The sequence below is a fragment of the Oncorhynchus keta genome, chromosome 27 (assembly GCF_023373465.1).
Source record: "Oncorhynchus keta strain PuntledgeMale-10-30-2019 chromosome 27, Oket_V2, whole genome shotgun sequence".
In the NCBI taxonomy this organism is placed as follows: domain Eukaryota; kingdom Metazoa; phylum Chordata; class Actinopteri; order Salmoniformes; family Salmonidae; genus Oncorhynchus; species Oncorhynchus keta.
In genome coordinates, this window is record NC_068447.1 from 22839872 (window position 1) to 22859548 (window position 19677).

Below are 19677 nucleotides of genomic sequence, written 5' to 3' on the forward strand. Positions count from 1 at the left end.
TCTTTGTTATGGGAATCTCCCATCTACCTTTACTGTTTCATCGCCTCCATCCTCTGGGACATCTCAGAACATATACGTAACTCAATGTATTCTCAGGTGTGGGGACTAAATCATGTTGTGTGAATCGTATATGTCTCTTTACTCTGGGCTCACACATGTTTTTCTGTGTGTCCCCAGGTGTAGCCTGGCATCCCTGCTCACTATCGCCCTCCATGGTAAGCTGGAGTACTACACCAGCATTATGAAGGATCTGCTGGTGGATCTGATCGATGCCTCGGCCGCCAAGAACCCCAAGCTGATGCTGCGACGGACAGAGTCTGTGGTGGAGAAGATGCTCACCAACTGGATGTCCATCTGTATGTACAGCTACCTCAAGGTGAGGGAGGGAGGGAGGGAGGGAGGGAGGGAGGGGGGAGGGAGGGAGGGAGGGAGGGAGGGAGGGAGGGAGGGAGGGAGGGAGGGAGGGAGGGAGGGAGGGAGGGAGTTGTGAAAAGAGAAGGAGTGAGACAATAGAACGTAACATTTTTGTATCCAGTCACGAGTATTCCCTGTCCAGTTGGTTACAGTCTGGGCCTTTTACTGACAAACAGTCTCAATGTTAATGTTATGTTATCAACTTGTTACTGTGTTTTCTGCAGGAGACAGTGGGCGAGCCCTTCTTCCTGCTACTGTGTGCCATCAAGCAGCAGATCAACAAGGGTTCTATAGACGCCATCACAGGGAAGGCCCGGTACACACTGAACGAGGAGTGGCTGCTCAGAGAGAACGTTGAGGCCAAGCCACAGGTCAGTCACCGCACAACAACGCACGTCATATACTGCCCACTGATTGGTTCACCTCTTGCTATGTGCGTATATCATATGTCTATCGTATGATAGAGTTTACAATATCTGAACTATGTGTAGCTTAATCACTCAACAGGAATAATGAACCAGCTTAATCACTCAACAGGAATAATGAACCAGCTTAATCACTCAACAGGAATAATGAACCAGCTTAATCACTCAACAGGAATAATGAACCAGCTTAATCACTCAACAGGAATAATGAACCAGCTTAATCACTCAACAGGAATAATGAACCAGCTTAATCACTCAACAGGAATAATGAACCAGCTTAATCACTCAACAGGAATAATGAACCAGCTTAATCAATCAACAGGAATAATGAACCAGCTTAATCAATCAACAGGAATAATGAACCAGCTTAATCACTCAACAGGAATAATGAACCAGCTTAATCACTCAACAGGAATAATGAACCAGCTTAATCACTCAACAGGAATAATGAACCAGCTTAATCACTCAACAGGAATAATGAACCAGCTTAATCAATCAACAGGAATAATGAACCAGCTTAATCAATCAACAGGAATAATGAACCAGCTTAATCAATCAACAGGAATAATGAACCAGCTTAATCACTCAACAGGAATAATGAACCAGCTTAATCAATCAACAGGAATAATGAACCAGCTTAATCAATCAACAGGAATAATGAACCAGCTTAATCAATCAACAGGAATAATCAAACATCTGAAGTAAAAGAAGTTGACATTGTGACATTCACTGCCCCCCTCTCTCTGTGTGTCCAGAACATCAACGTGTCGTTCCAGGGATGTGGTATGGACTCTCTGGCCGTGAAGGTTGTGAACACAGACACCATCTGTCAGGTGAAGGAGAAGATTCTCGAGGCCTTCTATAAGAACCTGCCCTTCTCCCAGTGGCCCCGGGCAGAGGACGTAGACCTGGGTGAGAAAAGTCACTTTAATTTCACCTTCAACTCCCCAGTTGTGGAAGTAATGCCATGCAAAGGAGCTATTTGACCAATTATTACTTCGTAGCTTAACTAAGATCAAATCAAATGAAATTGTATTCCTCACATACACAGTTTACAGCAGGTATAAAAGCTGCAGTGAAATACTTGTGTGCTAATAGCTCCCTCAACATTGCAGTACAATATCAATAACAAGTAAACTGATGTGTACACAATAGGGCATACAGTATAGATAATGAACAATAGTATATACGGTATAGATAATGAACAATAGGATATACAGTATAGATAATGAACAATAAGGTTTACAGTATAGATAATGAACAATAAGGTGTACAGTATAGATAATGAACAATAGGATATGCAGTATAGATAATGAACAATAGGATATACAGTATAGATAATGAACAATAGGATATACAGTATAGATAATGAACAATAAGGTGTACAGTATAAATAATGAACAATAAGGTGTACAGTATAGATAATGAACAATAGGATATACAGTATAGATAATGAACAATAGGATATACAGTATAGATAATGAACAATAGGATATACCGTATAGATAATGAACAATAGGATATGCAGTATAGATAATGAACAATAGGATATACAGTATAGATAATGAACAATAGGATATACAGTATAGATAATGAACAATAGGATATGCAGTATAGATAATGAACAATAGGATATACAGTATAGATAATGAACAATAGGATATACAGTATAGATAATGAACAATAGGATATACAGTATAGATCATGAACAATAGGATATACAGTATAGATAATGAACAATAAGGTATACAGTATAGATATATTTTTTTATTTTACCTTTTTTAACTAGGCAAGTCAGTTAAGAACAAATTCTTATTTTCAATGACGGCCTAGGAACAGTGGGTTAACTGCCTGTTCAGGGGCAGAACGACATATTTGTACCTTGTCAGCTCGGGGGTTTACAGTATAGATAATGAACAATAAGGTGTACAGTATAGATAATGAACAATAGGGTATACAGTATAGATAATGAACAATAGGGTATACAGTATAGATAATGAACAATAGGATATATAATGAAGGCGCTATGTCAAGTATGACTGTATTTACAAACATAAAGTGGCTAGAGTCTTGGTCATGCAGTTAAATACATAGTATATAATAGAACAGCTGTGTGTGTGTGTGTGTGTGCGTGTGTGGGGGGTTGGAATTGTGGAGAGTCGGTGCATCGGTGCAAAAGTCTCTAATGTGCAGATTGTCTCTGAGGTGAAAATAGTCTCTAAGGTACAGATTGTCTCTAAGGTGAAAATAGTCTCTAATGTGCAGATTGTCTCTAAGGTGAAAATAGTCTCTAATGTGCAGATTGTCTCTAAGGTGAAAATGGTCTCTAATGTGCAGATTGTCTCTGAGGTGAAAATAGTCTCTAATGTGCAGATTGTCTCTAAGGTGAAAATAGTCTCTAATGTGCAGATTGTCTCTAAGGTGAAAATAGTCTCTAATGTGCAGATTGTCTCTGAGGTGAAAATAGTCTCTAAGGTACAGATTGTCTCTAAGGTGAAAATAGTCTCTAATGTGCAGATTGTCTCTAAGGTGAAAATAGTCTCTAAGGTGCAGATTGTCTCTGAGGTGAAAATAGTCTCTAAGGTACAGATTGTCTCTAAGGTGAAAATGGTCTCTAATGTGCAGATTGTCTCTAAGGTGAAAATAGTCTCTAAGGTGCAGATTGTCTCTAAGGTGAAAATAGTCTCTAATGTGCAGATTGTCTCTGAGGTGAAAATGGTCTCTAATGTGCAGATTGTCTCTAAGGTGAAAATAGTCTCTAAGGTGCAGATTGTCTCTAAGGTGAAAATAGTCTCTAATGTGCAGATTGTCTCTGAGGTGAAAATAGTCTCTAAGGTGCAGATTGTCTCTAAGGTGAAAATAGTCTCTAATGTGCAGATTGTCTCTGAGGTGAAAATAGTCTCTAATGTGCAGATTGTCTCTGAGGTGAAAATAGTCTCTAATGTGCAGATTGTCTCTGAGGTGAAAATAGTCTCTAAAGGTGCAGATTGTCTCTGAGGTGAAAATAGTCTCTAATGTGCAGATTGTCTTTGAGGTGGAAATAGTCTCTAAGGTGCAGGGCAACAGATAGGGTTAACTGTTCAGCAGTCTGATGGCCTGGTGGTAGAAGCTGTCTCAGAGCCTGTTGGTCCAAGACCTGATGCTCCGATAACATTTTCCAGATGGTAACAGAGTGAACGGTTCATGGCTCGGGTGACTCTAGTCCTTGACATGAAGCTAGTACAGTACAGTAGAAGGCTAAATGCATTTAAACATTCATTACATGTATTGCCTCCCCCTCCTCCTCTCCTGCAGAGTGGTTTGCTTCTGGTAGTAACAGCAGGATCCTCCAGGACCTGGATAACACCTCTGTGATGGAGGATGGCAGGAAGAAACTCAACACAGTCACACATTACCAGGCAAGGATCTGCTCCCATCATACACACCCCGTGTGTGTGTGTGTGTGTGTGTGTGTGTGTGTGTGTGTGTGTGTGTGTGTGTGTGTGTGTGTGTGTGTGTGTGTGTGTGTGTGTGTGTGTGTGTGTGTGTGTGTGTGTGTGTGTGTGTGCGCGTGCGTGTGAAAGAGAGGTGAGGGTGAGAAGTCACTGTAAATGTTGACATCTTGACTGCTCAATGGGTGCCACATTAATTTTATGTGTGGGTGGCTGTGTGTGTGTTAGTCTATGTGCAGTTTGTTGTCTGTCTGATCATACACATGCAGTGTGTCATTGTCTGTGAGTATCTGTGTCTTTGCACTTTCTATTGTCTTGGTATGTTTGGTATGTGTCAGAGTATTTCGGTGTGTATGTGTGTGTGTGTAAACAGCTGGGCAGTGACCCCTAACATTTGCCCTGTTACCTGTGCTGTTAAGTGCTTTGCTTAGTCAGTGCTGGGAAGGCAGCGAGGCACAGCATGTACTAACAGTTTCAGTTCACTGGCAATGCTGTTCAATCCATTTCACTGTGTTGACTTTAATGAGCCCACCGCCCCAAAACACACACGCACAAACACTCAAACTCTCTCTCACACACACACACACACACACACACACACACACACACACACACACACACACACACACACACACCCTGAGGCAGCGGTTAATGATCCAGTTCTTGTGCCCCATGTCTCTCACCCCTGACCCTGTGACCTCTAACCCCACCTCCAGATCCCAGAGGGGGCGTCATTCGCCATGAGCATGAAAGACAAGAGAGACAACACCCTGGGGAGAGGTAGGTCTCACACACACACACACACACACACACACACACACACACACACACACACACACACACACACACACACACACACACACACACACACACACACACACACACACACACACACACACACACACACACACACACACACACACACACACACACACACACACACACACTCTGTCACCTTGTCACACACCTCTACATGCTTAAAAAACATATACACATACTTTATTAAGGTAAAACCGCATACACTCATCTCATCTTGAGCACATTAGACACATATATATATATATACACACACACACCAAACCACAGACATACATTCATTTCAAACCACAAACATGCTGTATCCACATAAACACACTAACTTAATCATACACACAAGCATGCACACACACACACACACACTGATGCACAGGCACACACACACACACACTGATACACAGGCACACACACACACACAGTGGATTTAGACTTTTCAACAGCATGGTTTACATCAGTTTCCGTAAGCATGAACAGTTGACTCCTCTGCTGGGCCGTCAACGTTCCGGTTCAGTTTGGGAGGGTCTGCTAACCTCATCCAGAACAGGACTTCGGTTCTGACAGACTGCTCTGTCCATCCCAATGATTAGGGCCTCTCCTCTAATTCATACTGGGCCAGAGACAGGCTAAAGTGGTCCAAACTGGGCCAGCAGCTCAAAGGCCAGGCCTAATGGATTTGTAGTACACCTTGACTAATGTAAAACACCTTTCCCCCTCTCTGTGATTAGCTAAAACCGGCCTGTCCTGCCAATACTAGGCCTGGAGTAATGAGAGAAACAGCCACTATTGGGCTGTGTTTGTGTGTGCTCACACGTGTGTGTGTGTAAACCAGGGAGAGAGTGAACCTCTGGTCTGACGATGCGTGAGCATTATAAACTCATTACACTGGCTCCAGCACCAATCACAGACTCTGTCTGCCTCTCTCTGTTTCTTTTCAGCTTTTCTCTCTCATTCTTTCACTCATAATCTTTTTTTTTTTTATCACTCTCTAATTACACTCTCTCTTTGATTTCCATAAACCTCTGTCTCTTCATGAGGCTTCCTTTTTTTCTGTCTATTACTTGTCTCCCCTCCGGTCTTCTTTCATTCTCTCTCACTCTCTCCTTCTCTCATTGTTTTGTTCTGTTTTTTTCTCTCCCTCTGCAGCCAAAGACTTGGACACAGAGAAATATGTACATTTGGTAAGTACACACACACACACACACACACACACACACACACACACACACACACACACACACACACACACACACACACACACACACACACACACACACACACACACACACACAGACAGAGAGCTTTCTCATTCACCTCTATTAACCCCATTCAGTCTGTCATCAGCCCCATTGGTCTCAGAGAGAACTCAGTTTAACGCAGACAGACACAGGGATCGCCTGAGCAATAAATCACTAACTACACACTTTCATAAGAGTGTGTGTGAGCGCATACATGTAGGAAAGAACATGACAGCACTAATACCACATAAGCCATTGAAAAACATCAGACTCAGATATGCTAACTTTCAGTTCGAAAAAATGAGTTCTCTGGCATACATTTCACTGAGAGAATAGCTTTAGTCATTTCTTGAGCAGTTATTTGTTGATGTAGCACTTCATATTATGGTGTGCTGGCCTGGACTGGCTCAGTAGAGTGAAACCAACAGCGTCCTTTCTTTATCCTCCACCTCCACACCCCTGTCCTGTAGGAGCATGTTAGACACCTCATACTGGTTTACTGTACAGCAATCAGAGAAACTTCCAAAATGTTGCAATGTCCCTTGCAGCATTTCATAAAGTGACATCATGTTAGTCAGACCTCATAAATCCCCACTGTCGTTCCTGGGTTGTGTTCAGTACTTAAAAGTGAGTGAAAACATTTTGAAATGGTAAAAGTATTAACTGAAACTCTCATACAAGAACACATGTTTTAATTTCATCTCCCTGTCAAATGTTAGTCACACCTCCGTAGTAGTTTCCTATTTAGATTTCGGTTATATCCCCACCATGCTGATTGGAGGTTTTTGTACCCTGACCTCTAACCTCTGCCCCCGCCCTTCCAGGTCTTGCCTCATGATGAGCCGTTTGAGAATAAGAAGTCCCACAGACAGAGTCATCGTAAGAAGGTCCTCCCTGAGATCTACCTAACCCGCCTCCTCTCCACCAAGGTAAGCACACAACCCACAGTGTGGCAGCCATCTTGAATGAGCCCCAGTGTACAACCAAAACAGTAACAGAAAGCAGTGCCAGCCTTTCCTGGATGCCCATCTGTTACTGCTTCAGCTAGCCAACTGCTTATCGTATCAATTGTGAGCATACTTAGAGAGATGGAAACCCACACAGATCCAAAATTGAGGCTTAAATGCAAAAATACAAGTTATTTATAAGATCATCATCATGATTCCCAAACTAGTACGATTGTGATCCTAAAAGGTTTTGCATGACAGTCACAACTCAAGTAGTTGGCTAAAGCAGAGGCATCATTCCATCATCGTTGACAATCAATCCATCATCAGTTCTATTTACAGTGTCATGGGGCGGCAGGTAGTCTAGTGGTTAGAGCGTTAGACTTTTAACTGAAATGTTGCAAGATCGAATCCCTGAGCTGACAAGGTGGGAAAAAATAAGGGGAAAAAAGTGTTCTTAACTGACTTGCCTAGTTAAATAAAGGTAAAAAACAATCCCAGAATTCCAAACTATCCAATTCTGGTTCCATGTCTGATCCCATCTGTGTTGTGGTTTCGCAGGGAACACTGCAGAAGTTCCTCGATGACTTGTTCCAGGCCATCCTCAGTATTCCTGCAGAGCGTCCGCCGCTGGCAATCAAATACTTCTTTGACTTCCTGGAGGAGCAGGCGGACAAGAGGGGCATCACCGACCCCGACACCCTGCACATCTGGAAGACCAACTGGTAGCTTGGGGAACGAGATGCATCTACTCATCAATGAAGCAGTACAATATCCATAATGCAAGATGTTCATGAAGCTCACATAATGTTGTCTCATCTCTATAGTTTACCTCTGCGTTTCTGGGTGAACATCCTGAAGAACCCTCAGTTTGTGTTTGACATTGAAAAGACGGACCACATGGACGCCTGTCTGTCTGTCATTGCCCAGGCCTTCATAGATGCCTGCTCCGTTTCAGACCTGCAGCTGGGCAAGGTGAGACACACACATTACACATGTATAAACAATTACTGTTAAGTGATCGCACTCAATGCATTCACATGGTTACAAAGACACACTGTATTGCACATTTATTTTCACCTTTATTTAACCAGGTAGGCAAGTTGAGAACAAGTTCTCATTTACAAATTGCGACCTGGCCAAGATAAAGCAAAGCAGTTCGACACAAACAACGACACAGTTACACATGGAGTAAAACAAACATACAGTCAATAATACAGTATAAACAAGTCTATATATGATGTGAGCAAATGAGGTGAGATAAGGGAACAAAGGCCATGGTGGCAAAGTAAATACAAAATAGCAAGTAAAACACTGGAATGGTAGATTTTCAGTGGAAGAATGTGCAAAGTAGAAATAAAAATAATGGGGTGCAAAGGAGCAAAATAAAATAATTAATTAATTAAATACATTAGGGAAAGAGGTAGTTGTTTGGGCTAAATTATAGGTGGGCTATTTACAGGTGCAGTAATGTTTTAGATTCTGTCTCTCACAGTTGAAGTGTACCTATGATTTAAAAAAATACAGACCTCTACATGCTTTGTAAGTGGGAAAACCTGCAAAATCGACATAAAATAAAATGTTTAAATGTTATTGAAATAACTCACTTGCTATGGCTTTAGATCACCTGCCATCACATTGTTGGAGAGTTATTTATCCAATATAAGCTTCTCTAAGATGAAATATGGGCAGTTCCCTTGGGTCATTACTCTTCTCTATTTATTTATTTTTACAATTGATTTGCCACTGGTCTTACACAAAGCTACAGAATTACTATGTATGCAGATGATTCCACACTCTACATGTCAGCATCCAAAGCCAGTGAGCTTACTGAACTTCTAAATGAGGAGTTACTCTAAGTATCAGAATGGGTGATTAATAATAAATAGGTCTTAAATACATCTAATACTGAAAGCATTGTATTTGGTTCAAAACATTCTTTAAGACCTAAATCTCAACTGGAGTTGTGCATAAAGGGTGTGACCATTGAGAAAGTTGAGGAAACTAAACTCCTAGGTACAACATTGGATGGCCAGTTATCATGGTCAAGTTATATTGACAAAGTTGTTGTGAAGATGGGGAAGGGGTATGTCTGTTACAAGAAGATGTTCTGTGTTTTTGACACAAACATCAACTGTACTAGTTGTTCAGTCTCTGGTCTTGTCCCATCTTGATTACTGTCTGGTAATTTGGTCAAGTGCAACAAGGAAAGAGCTAGCAAAGCTACTGCTGGCTCAAAGAATAGCAGTACACCTTACCCTTTTAATTGCACATACAGAACACACATCAATATCATGCAAGCCGGTCTTTCCTGGTTGGGGGTTGACAAGAAATTAGCTGCTTCTCGTTTAGTTTCAATGAGAAATAAACTCAGAAAAAAACAAGAAACGACCTCTCACTGTCAACTGCATTTATTTTCAGCAAACTTAACATATATTTGTATGAACATAACAAGATTCAACAACTGAGACATAAACTGAACAAGTTCCACAGACATGTGACTATGGAATAATGTGTCCCTGAACAAAGGGGGGGTCAAAATCAAAAGTAACAGTCAGTATCTGGTGTGGCCACCAGCTGCATTAAGTACTGCAGTGCATCTCCTCCTCATGGACTGCACCAGATTTGCCCGTTCTTGCTGTGAGATGTTACCCCACTCTTCCACCAACGCACCTGCAAGTTCCCAAACATTTATGGGGGAATGGCCCTAGCCCTCACTCTCCGATCCAACAGGTCCCAGACATGCTCAATGGGATTGAGATCCAGGCTCTTCGCTGGCCATGGCAGAACACTGACATTCCTGTCTTGCAGGAAATCACATACAGAACGAGCAATATGGCTGGTGGCATTGTCATGCTGGAGGGTCATGTCAGGATGAGCCTACAGGAAGGGTACCACATGAGGGAGGAGGATGTCTTCCCTGTAACGCACAGCGTTGAGATTGCCTGCAATGACAACAAGCTCAGTCCGATGATGCTGTGACACACCGCCCCAGACCATGACCAACCCTCCAACTTCAAATCAATCCTGCTCCAGAGTACAGGCCTCGGTGTAACGCTCATTCCTTCAACGATAAACACGAATCCGACCATCACCCCTGATGAGACAAATCCGCAACTCATCAGTGAAGAGCACTTTTTTGCCAGTCCTGTCTGGTCCAGCGACAGTGGGTTTGTGCCCATAGGCGATAAAGGTCATGTCTGGTGAGGACCTGCCTTACAACAGGCCTGCAAGCCCTCAGTCAGAGCCTCTCCAAGCCTATTGCAGACAGTCTGTGCACTGATGGAGGGATTGTGCGTTCAGGCAGTTGTTGTTGCCATCCTGTACTTGTCCCGCAGGTGTGATGTTTGGATGTACCAATCCTGTGCAGGTGTTGTTACACATGTTCTGCCCCTACAAGGACGATCAGCTTATCATCCTGTAGCGCTGTCTTAGGCGTCTCACAGTACGGACATTGAAATGTATTGCCCTGGCCACATCTGCAGTCCTCATGCCTCCTTACAGCATGCCTAAGGCACGTTCACACAGATGAGCAGGGACCCTGGGCATTTTTCTTTTGGTGTTTTTCAGAGTCAGTAGAAAGGCCTCTTTAGTGTCCTACGTTTTCATAACTGTGACCCTAATTTCCTATCGTCTGTAAGTTGTTAGTGTCTTAACGACCGTTCCACAGGTGTATGTTCATTAATTGTTTATGGTTCATTGAACAAGCCTGGGAAACAGTGTTTAAACCCTTTACAATGTAGATCTGTGAAGTTATTTGGATATTTATGAAAGACAGGGTCCTGCTGAGTGTATTACTGTGACAAATATTTGTCTACTTAATCAAATGACATATAGTTCAGACACCCACACATAACCCACAAGACATGACACTAGGGCTCTCTTCGGGTGGAACTCCCTTCCATCTCCAATTACTCAAACAAACAGCAAAATTAGCTATTGTGTCATTTCACAATAGGAACTGTGAAATGACACACAGACAAACACACACTCTATCACACTCTAATACACACAATCTACATAAAAAATGTATAAAATGTATAAAAAATGTGTTACTGTTCTTGTATGTCTGTGTATCCGTGTTTTGTTACTTGTCATGTTTTGTAGTTTTTGTGTGGACCCCAGATAGAATAGCTGCTGTTTTGGGCAAAAGCTAATGGGGATCCAAATAAACCAAACCAAACATAAAGTATACTTAAACACAAACGTACACGCGCGCACACACACACACACTTTCCCAAAATGATTCTCACTGTCATCACCTATCTCCACATTCCTCTCCAGTCCCTGCCAAAACCCTTCCCCTCCTCTCTCCAGTCTGTCTGTCTACCTCTCCTCATGATATTTCAGCCCAGTCTGCTCAGCCAAGGTCATGGGCACCAGGAATTCACTCTTCAAAGTGTGTGTGTGTGTTTCAGTGTCCTCACTTCCCACAAACAGTCTCATCCCTCTGAAGCTGCGACCCATAGCATACACTCTGCTTCCTGTCTCTTTGACTGACTTCCTCCCCAGAGATACTTAATGCTGCTCTTTCAGATGAAACCAAAGCATTATGATTTATTCCACTTGTTCATTGCCAGAGAGCCAATGCACACACCTCAAACATGTAATACACAAAAACACAGAAACACACACACCATGGCACTGTAAAACATCAGGATGCTCATCTGATCCTTTTTTCTCTGTCTGTTATTGGGAAGACTTGGTGTCGTCAGCTGTGCTGTCTGTGTATAGATGTTTTCTGTTCTTTAGATAGGACAGAAAGGTATTAGACTGTCTGAGTGGAGACAACTCTTTTCTCTGCTTGAGTGGTCAGCATAGGAAGCAGGGCAGGAAAGGTCTGGATTAATGTGTGTGTGTGTGTGTGTGTGTGTGTGTGTGTGTGTGTGTGTGTGTGTGTGTGTGTGTGTGTGTGTGTGTGTGTGTGTGTGTGTGTGTGTGTGTGTGTGTGTGTGTGTGTGTGTGTGTGTGTGTGTTTGGTGGTCAGGGGACAGGACAGGTCAGTAAGGGATCTGGATTAGCCGTTGCTCTGCAGGGTTGAGAGAAGGCTTGGAAACAGAGTTGTTTCCACAGAAACCTTATCTGGTGTCCTGCAGACAGGGAGGGGTGGGGAGTGCTAGGGGTCACAGGGGGTCGCCAGGCAGATGGAGGAACCATAGGAAATGACCTTGTGGACAGGAAGAGAGGGATCCCTATCATGAGGAGGGACAGTGGCTGGAGTCTTCCTAGGCGCGATACCACACACACACAAATGCATGTCTGTATGCTCAACAAAATACCTTACAAGTGAAGCTTTCTTAAAGATTGAATAATGTGTTCAGTACCATTGTAAATGCTGTCAGTATCTTGTAGAAGTAGCAGATGTAAGTAGAAGGATGGATTATTATGTCTGGCCTGGTTCTCTGTGGCTGTGGACATGGTTTATGTCTGGCCTGGTTTTCTGTAGATGTGGACATGGTCAATGTCTGTCCTGGTTCTCTGTGGCTGTGGACATGGTTTATGTCTGGCCTGGTTTTCTGTAGATGTGGACATGGTCAATGTCTGTCCTGGTTCTCTGTGGCTGTGGACATGGTTTTTGTCTGGCCTGGTTTTCTGTAGATGTGGACATGGTCAATGTCTGTCCTGGTTCTCTGTGGCTGTGCACATGGTTTGCTATGTCTTCCAATTGGCACATTCATTGCCTCCTCTCCCCTGTAACTATTCCCCAGGTCGTTGCTGTAAATGAGAATGTGTTCTCAATCAACTCACTTGGTAAAATAAGTGTTAAATAAATAAATAAATACAAATGTCTGGCCTGGTTCTCTGTGGCTGTGGCTATGATTTGTTATGTCTGGCCTGGTTGTTTAACTTCCTATTGTGAAGAGAGGAAACCATTGGCCCTCTCTTCATTGTCTCAGCACAGGGAGGTGCTGACCTATCACACAGTGATAACACCAACCACTCACTGGGACCATGGACCATACACCAACCATAGATTTGTTGGTATTTGGTATTTTATTAGGATCCCCATTAGCTGTTGCAAAAGCAGCAGCTACTCTTCCTGGGGTCCACACAAAATATGAAACATGACATAATACAGAACATGAATAGACAAGAACAGCTCAAGGACAGAAAAAAGGCACACATACAGTGCCTTGCGAAAGTATTCGGCCCCCTTGAACTTTGCGACCTTTTGCCACATTTCAGGCTTCAAACATAAAGATATAAAACTGTATTTTTTTGTGAAGAATCAACAACAAGTGGGACACAATCATGAAGTGGAACGACATTTATTAGATATTTCAAACTTTTTTAACAAATCAAAAACTGAAAAATTGGGCGTGCAAAATTATTCAGCCCCCTTAAGTTAATACTTTGTAGCGCCACCCTTTGCTGCGATTACAGCTGTAAGTCGCTTGGGGTATGTCTCTATCATTTTTGCACATCGAGAGACTGACATTTTTTTCCCATTCCTCCTTGCAAAACAGCTCGAGCTCAGTGAGGTTGGATGGAGAGCATTTGTGAACAGCAGTTTTCAGTTCTTTCCACAGATTCTCGATTGGATTCAGGTCTGGACTTTGACTTGGCCATTCTAACACCTGGATATGTTTATTTTTGAACCATTCCATTGTAGATTTTGCTTTATGTTTTGGATCATTGTCTTGTTGGAAGACAAATCTCCATCCCAGTCTCAGGTCTTTTGCAGACTCCATCAGGCTTTCTTCCAGAATGGTCCTGTATTTGGCTCCATCCACCTTCCCATCAATTTTAACCATCTTCCCTGTCCCTGCTGAAGAAAAGCAGGCCCAAACCATGATGCTGCCACCACCATGTTTGACAGTGGGGATGGTGTGTTCAGGGTGATGAGCTGTGTTGCTTTTACACCAAACATAACGTTTTGCATTGTTGCCAAAAAGTTCAATTTTGGTTTCATCTGACCAGAGCACCTTCTTCCACATGTTTGGTGTGTCTCCCAGGTGGCTTGTGGCAAACTTTAAACGACACTTTTTATGGTTATCTTTAAGAAATGGCTTTCTTTTTGCCACTCTTCCATAAAGGCCAGATTTGTGCAATATACGACTGATTGTTGTCCTATGGACAGAGTGTCCCACCTCAGCTGTAGATCTCTGCAGTTCATCCAGAGTGATCATGGGCCTCTTGGCTGCATCTCTGATCAGTCTTCTCCTTGTATGAGCTGAAAGTTTAGAGGGACGGCCAGGTCTTGGTAGATTTGCAGTGGTCTGATACTCCTTCCATTTCAATATTATCGCTTGCACAGTGCTCCTTGGGATGTTTAAAGCTTGGGAAATATTTTTGTATCCAAATCCGGCTTTAAACTTCTTCACAACAGTATCTCGGGCCTGCCTGGTGTGTTCCTTGTTCTTCATGATGCTCTCTGTGCTTTTAACGGACCTCTGAGACTATCACAGTGCAGGTGCATTTATACGGAGACTTGATTACACACAGGTGGATTGTATTTATCATCATTAGGCATTTACGTCAACATTGGATCATTCAGAGATCCTCACTGAACTTCTGGAGAGAGTTTGCTGCTCTGAAAGTAAAGGGGCTGAATAATTTTGCACGCCCAATTTTTCAGTTTTTGATTTGTTAAAAATGTTTGAAATATCCAATAAATGTTGTTCCACTTCATGATTGTGTCCCACTTGTTGTTGTTTCTTCACAAAAAAATACAGTTTTATATCTCTATGTTTGAAGCCTGAAATGTGGCAAAAGGTCGCAAAGTTCAAGGGGGCCGAATACTTTCGCAAGGCACTGTATCTTACAGTTGAAGTGGGAAGTTTACATACACCTTAGCCAAATACATTTAAACTCAGTTTTTCACAATTCCTGACATTTAATCCTAGTAAAAAATCCATGTCTTAGGTCAGTTAGGATCATCAATTCATATCATATTTTAAGAATGTGAAATGTCAGAATAATAGTAGAGAGTGATTTATTTCAGCTTTTGTTTCTTTCATCACATTCCCAGTGGGTCAGAAGTTTAGATACACTCAATTAGTATTTGGTAGCATTGCCTTTAAATTGTTTAACTTGGGGCAACGTTTTGGGTAGACTTCCACAAGCTTCCCACAATAAGTTGGATGAGTTTTGACCCATTCCTCTTGACAGAGCTGGTGTAACTGAGTCAGGTTTGTAGGCCTCCTTGCTCGCACATGCTTTTTCAGTTCTGCCCATTCATTTTCTATGGGATTGAGGTCAGGACTTTGTGATGGCCACTCCAATACCTTGACTTTGTTGTCCTTAAGCCATTTTACCATAACTTTGGAAGTATGCTTGGGGTCAATGTCCATTTGGAAGACCTATTTGTGACCAAGCTTTAACTTCCTGACTGATGTCTCGAGATGTTACTTCAATATATCCACATACATTTTTCCTCATGATGCCATCTATTTTGTGAAGTGCACCAGTCCCTCCTGCAGCAAAGCACCCCCACAACATGATGCTGCCACCTCCGTGCTTCATGGTTGGGACGGTGTTTGTCATGCCCTGGCCATAGAGAGGCTTTTATTCTCTATTTTGGTTAGGCCAGGGTGTGATTAGGGTGGGCATTCTAGTTTCTTTATTTCTATGTTTTCTACAGGCAGCTGTCTATCGTTGTCTCTGATTGGGAATCATACTTAGGTAGCCTTTTTCCCACCTGTGTTTTGTGGGTAGTTATTTTCTGTTTAGTGTCTGCACCTGACAGAACTGTTTCGGTTTTTCACTTTGTTATTTTGTTTGAGTGTTTTTGTGAAATAAATGATCATGAACACTTACCATGCTGCGCATTGGCCCATGCCTTCCGACGAGAGTCGTTACAGTGTTCTTCGGGCTTGCAAGCCTTCCCCTTTTTCCTCCAAACATAACATTATTATGGCCAAACAGTTCTATTTTTGTTTCATCAGACCAGAGGACATTTCGTCAAAAAGTACAATCTTTGTCCCCATGTGCATTTGCAAACCGTAGTCTGGCTTTTTATGGCGGTTTTGGAGCGGTGTCTTCTTCCTTTCTGAGCGTCCTTTCAGGTTATGTCAATATAGGACTCGTTTTACTGTGGATATAGATACATTTGTACCTGTTTCCTCCAGCATCTTCACAAGGTCCTTTGCTGTTGTTCTGGGATTGATTTGCACTTTTCACATCAAAGTACGTTCATCTCTCGGAGACAGAACGCGTCTCCTTCCTGAGCGGTATGACGGCTGCGTGGTCCCATGTTGTTGGAATTGTTGGAAAAATTACTTATGCCATGCACAAAGTAGATGTCTTAACCGACTTGCCAAAACTATAGTTTGTTAACGAGAAAACTTGTGTTGTGGTTGAAAAACAAGTTTTAATGACTCCAACCTAAGTGTGTGTAAAATTCTGTCTTCAACTGTTTATTTCAATACAACACACAAAATATCCAGTTCAAATAGGGGAGAGGTGTTGTGCCGTGCGGTGTTGGTTTACAGTTTTTTTTAACCAGGCTTGCTGTTCATGTGAGCAATATGAGATGGAACAGAGTTCCATGCAATAATTGCTCTATATAATATTGTACACTTTCTTGAATTTGTTCTGGATTTGGGGACTGTGAAAAGACCCTTGCAGGACTTGCTTTTTGGAGTGTGCTGTCAAAGAATCTCTTTACTACGGACAAACCTCTCCCCATTTTTTCAACCATTGAATCTATATGTTTTGACCATGACTGTTTACATCATGTAACACCAAGTAATTTAGTCTCCTCAACTTGTTCACCAGCCACACAATGCATTACCAGATTCAGCTGAGGTCTAGAACATAGGGAATGATTTGTACCAAAAACAATGTTCTTAGTTTTAGAAATGTTCAGGGCTAGTTTATTCCAAAACAGACTGTAACAATTTTTTAAGAGTTTCAGGGACTTCATTAGCTGTGATTGCTAATGCATATATGGTTGAATCATTAGCCTACATGGACACACATGCTTTGTTTAATGCCAGTGGCAGAACATTGGTAAAAAATAGAAAAGAGTAGAGGGCCTAGAGAGCTGCCATGCAGTACACCACACCTTACATGTTTGACATTAGAGAAGCTTCCATAGACCAACCACACCATGACCACAGACCATGCTGCCCACAGTCATGTTAACAACTCACTGACCATCAACCTCACTCACCATATACTGGCGCGAGACTGGACCACTGAGCTATAAAAGATGGCCGACCATTGTTTTCAACGTATTCTACACGTTCGCATACGCAGATTCATACACCGTCTATATCCGGGTTGCATCTGGTTTACTCTGCCAAACTGACAAATCACTAGCACTCAGTCCACACAGAAAGTAGCGTGAGCAGCGATGATGTCATCACATCATTCAAAAACATGACAGACAGGAATTTTCAAATCTCACTTCTCTATGAGGCTGTCTATGGGACTTGTCTTTCTGGAGGTTACTTTGACTAAAGAGGACTTCTTCTCTGGTTTCAGGACTCTCCCACTAACAAGCTGCTGTATGCCAAGGAGATCCCAGAATACAAGAAGAGGGTACAGTGCTATTACAAACAGATCCATGAGATGGCGCCACTGAGTGAGCAGGAGATGAATGCCCACTTGGCCGAGGAGTCACGGGTGAGAGAGGGGTGGCAGATCAATAAAAGTATTAATTAATTGATTGATAGATGTAATTTGTTAGCCTTGGTGGCGGACTGTCTCTGCATTTAACCGTGCTACAACATTGAATCTGTATCTGTCTATTGCTTTTTGAGCTGACAAAGTTTGAAGGATTGATATTGTGAGGAAACGCTCACTCTGTTTTCCGTTTCGCAGAAATACAGAAATGAGTTCAACACCAACCTGGCCTTGACGGAGATCTACAAATACGCCAAGAAATACAGGAACCAGGTAAGATCCCACTACCACTGACCTGGATTAGCTGTTTGACACGTTTAAACTGGCCCCATCTCCAGCCTAATCACCAGACTTTATTCCAGATGGATTTGAGAGAGAACACATGGGAAAGAATTAACAAAAAAACAGAGCAAACTAGAATGCTATTCGGCCCCAAACAAAGAGAGTACACAGTGGCAGAATACCTAACCACTGTGACTGACCCAAATTTAAGGGATGTACAGACTCAGTGAGGTTAGCCTTGCTATTGAGAAAGGTCGCAGTAGGCAGACCTGGCTCTCAAGAGAAGACAGGCTATGTGCTCACTGCCCACAGCATGAGGTGGAACCTGAGCTGCACTTCCTAATCTCGTGCCAAATGTATGACCATATTAGAGACACATATTTCCCTCAGATTACACAGATCCATAAAGAATTTGAAAACAAACCCAATTTTGATAAACTCCCATATCTACTGGATGAAATACCACAGTGTGCCATCACAACAGGGAGATTTGTGACCTGTTGCCACAAGAAAAGGGCAACCAGTGAAGAACAATCACCATTGTAAATACAACCCATATTTACATGTATTTATTTTCCCTACTTTAACTATTTGCACATCATTACAACACTGTAGATAGACATAATATGTCATTTGAAATGTCTTGTTCTTTTGGAACTTCTGTGAGTAATGTTTACTGTACATTTTTATTGTTTATTTCAATTTTGTTATCTACTTCACTTGCTTTTGCAATGGTAGCATATGTTTCCCATGCCAATAAAGCCATTGAATTGAGAGAGAGAGAAAGAGAGAAAAAATCAGGGCATGAAGCGTCAGTACAGGAAATCACGTGTCCTTAAAGATCAAATCAAATTGTATTTGTCACATGCGCAAAATACAACAGGTGTAGTAGACCTTACAGTGAAATGCTTACTCACAAGCCCTTAACCAACCCAGGAGATCCAAAATATCCCTCCACACCGACAGCATATGGAACGGCAGGTAGCCTGGTGGTTAGAGCATTGGGCCAGTAACCAAAGAGTTGCTGGATCGAACCCCTGAGCTGACAAGGTAAAAATCTGTCAATCTGCCCCAGAAGAAGGCAAGGCATTGTTCCCCGGTAGGCCATCATTGTAAATAAGAACTTGTTCTTAACTAACTTGCCTAGTTAAATAAATGTTTAAAAATATATATAAAGACCTGAACTATATTCTCTTAAACCTCCTCAACTAAATACATAGCCAACAGCACAGGGCTTGTGACACCCTCTTCTCAACTCTCCACCACCACAACCCTTACCTTTACCTCACAATACCTCATCATCAACCATCCCTATCGGGTAAATGAGATCCCCCCCACACACACACCCCTACTGTTCCATGGAGTGGTTGAGACAGTGATTGTGTGTTAATGGAGGGCCCTCATCATAACAGTGTTTAGCTGTTCACTGCCATTCTACTGTACCAGCAGACACTAGGGGTTCAGAGGTTTCCCTGGGACTCTCTATGAATCACCCCTGATTACACATTCTCTCACTCAGCCCTCTCGCTGGGCACACGCTGCCAGTAACACCCAC

General features: G+C 42.4%; 1 protein-coding gene across 1 annotated transcript in view; it reads left to right on the forward strand.

Annotated features, from left to right (window-relative positions):
- The window catches only part of LOC118360277 (plexin-D1-like), a 118721-nt gene that overhangs the window by 97448 nt on the left and 1596 nt on the right, over window positions 1-19677 (forward strand). Inside the window, exons 25-35 of the mRNA XM_052481959.1 lie at window positions 178-376; window positions 639-785; window positions 1595-1751; window positions 4134-4237; window positions 4987-5050; window positions 6230-6264; window positions 7146-7250; window positions 7830-7993; window positions 8096-8243; window positions 17700-17840; window positions 18039-18113. Coding sequence (XP_052337919.1) covers window positions 178-376; window positions 639-785; window positions 1595-1751; window positions 4134-4237; window positions 4987-5050; window positions 6230-6264; window positions 7146-7250; window positions 7830-7993; window positions 8096-8243; window positions 17700-17840; window positions 18039-18113 — 1339 coding nt within the window. The remainder of the gene's footprint in view (window positions 1-177; window positions 377-638; window positions 786-1594; window positions 1752-4133; window positions 4238-4986; window positions 5051-6229; window positions 6265-7145; window positions 7251-7829; window positions 7994-8095; window positions 8244-17699; window positions 17841-18038; window positions 18114-19677) is intronic.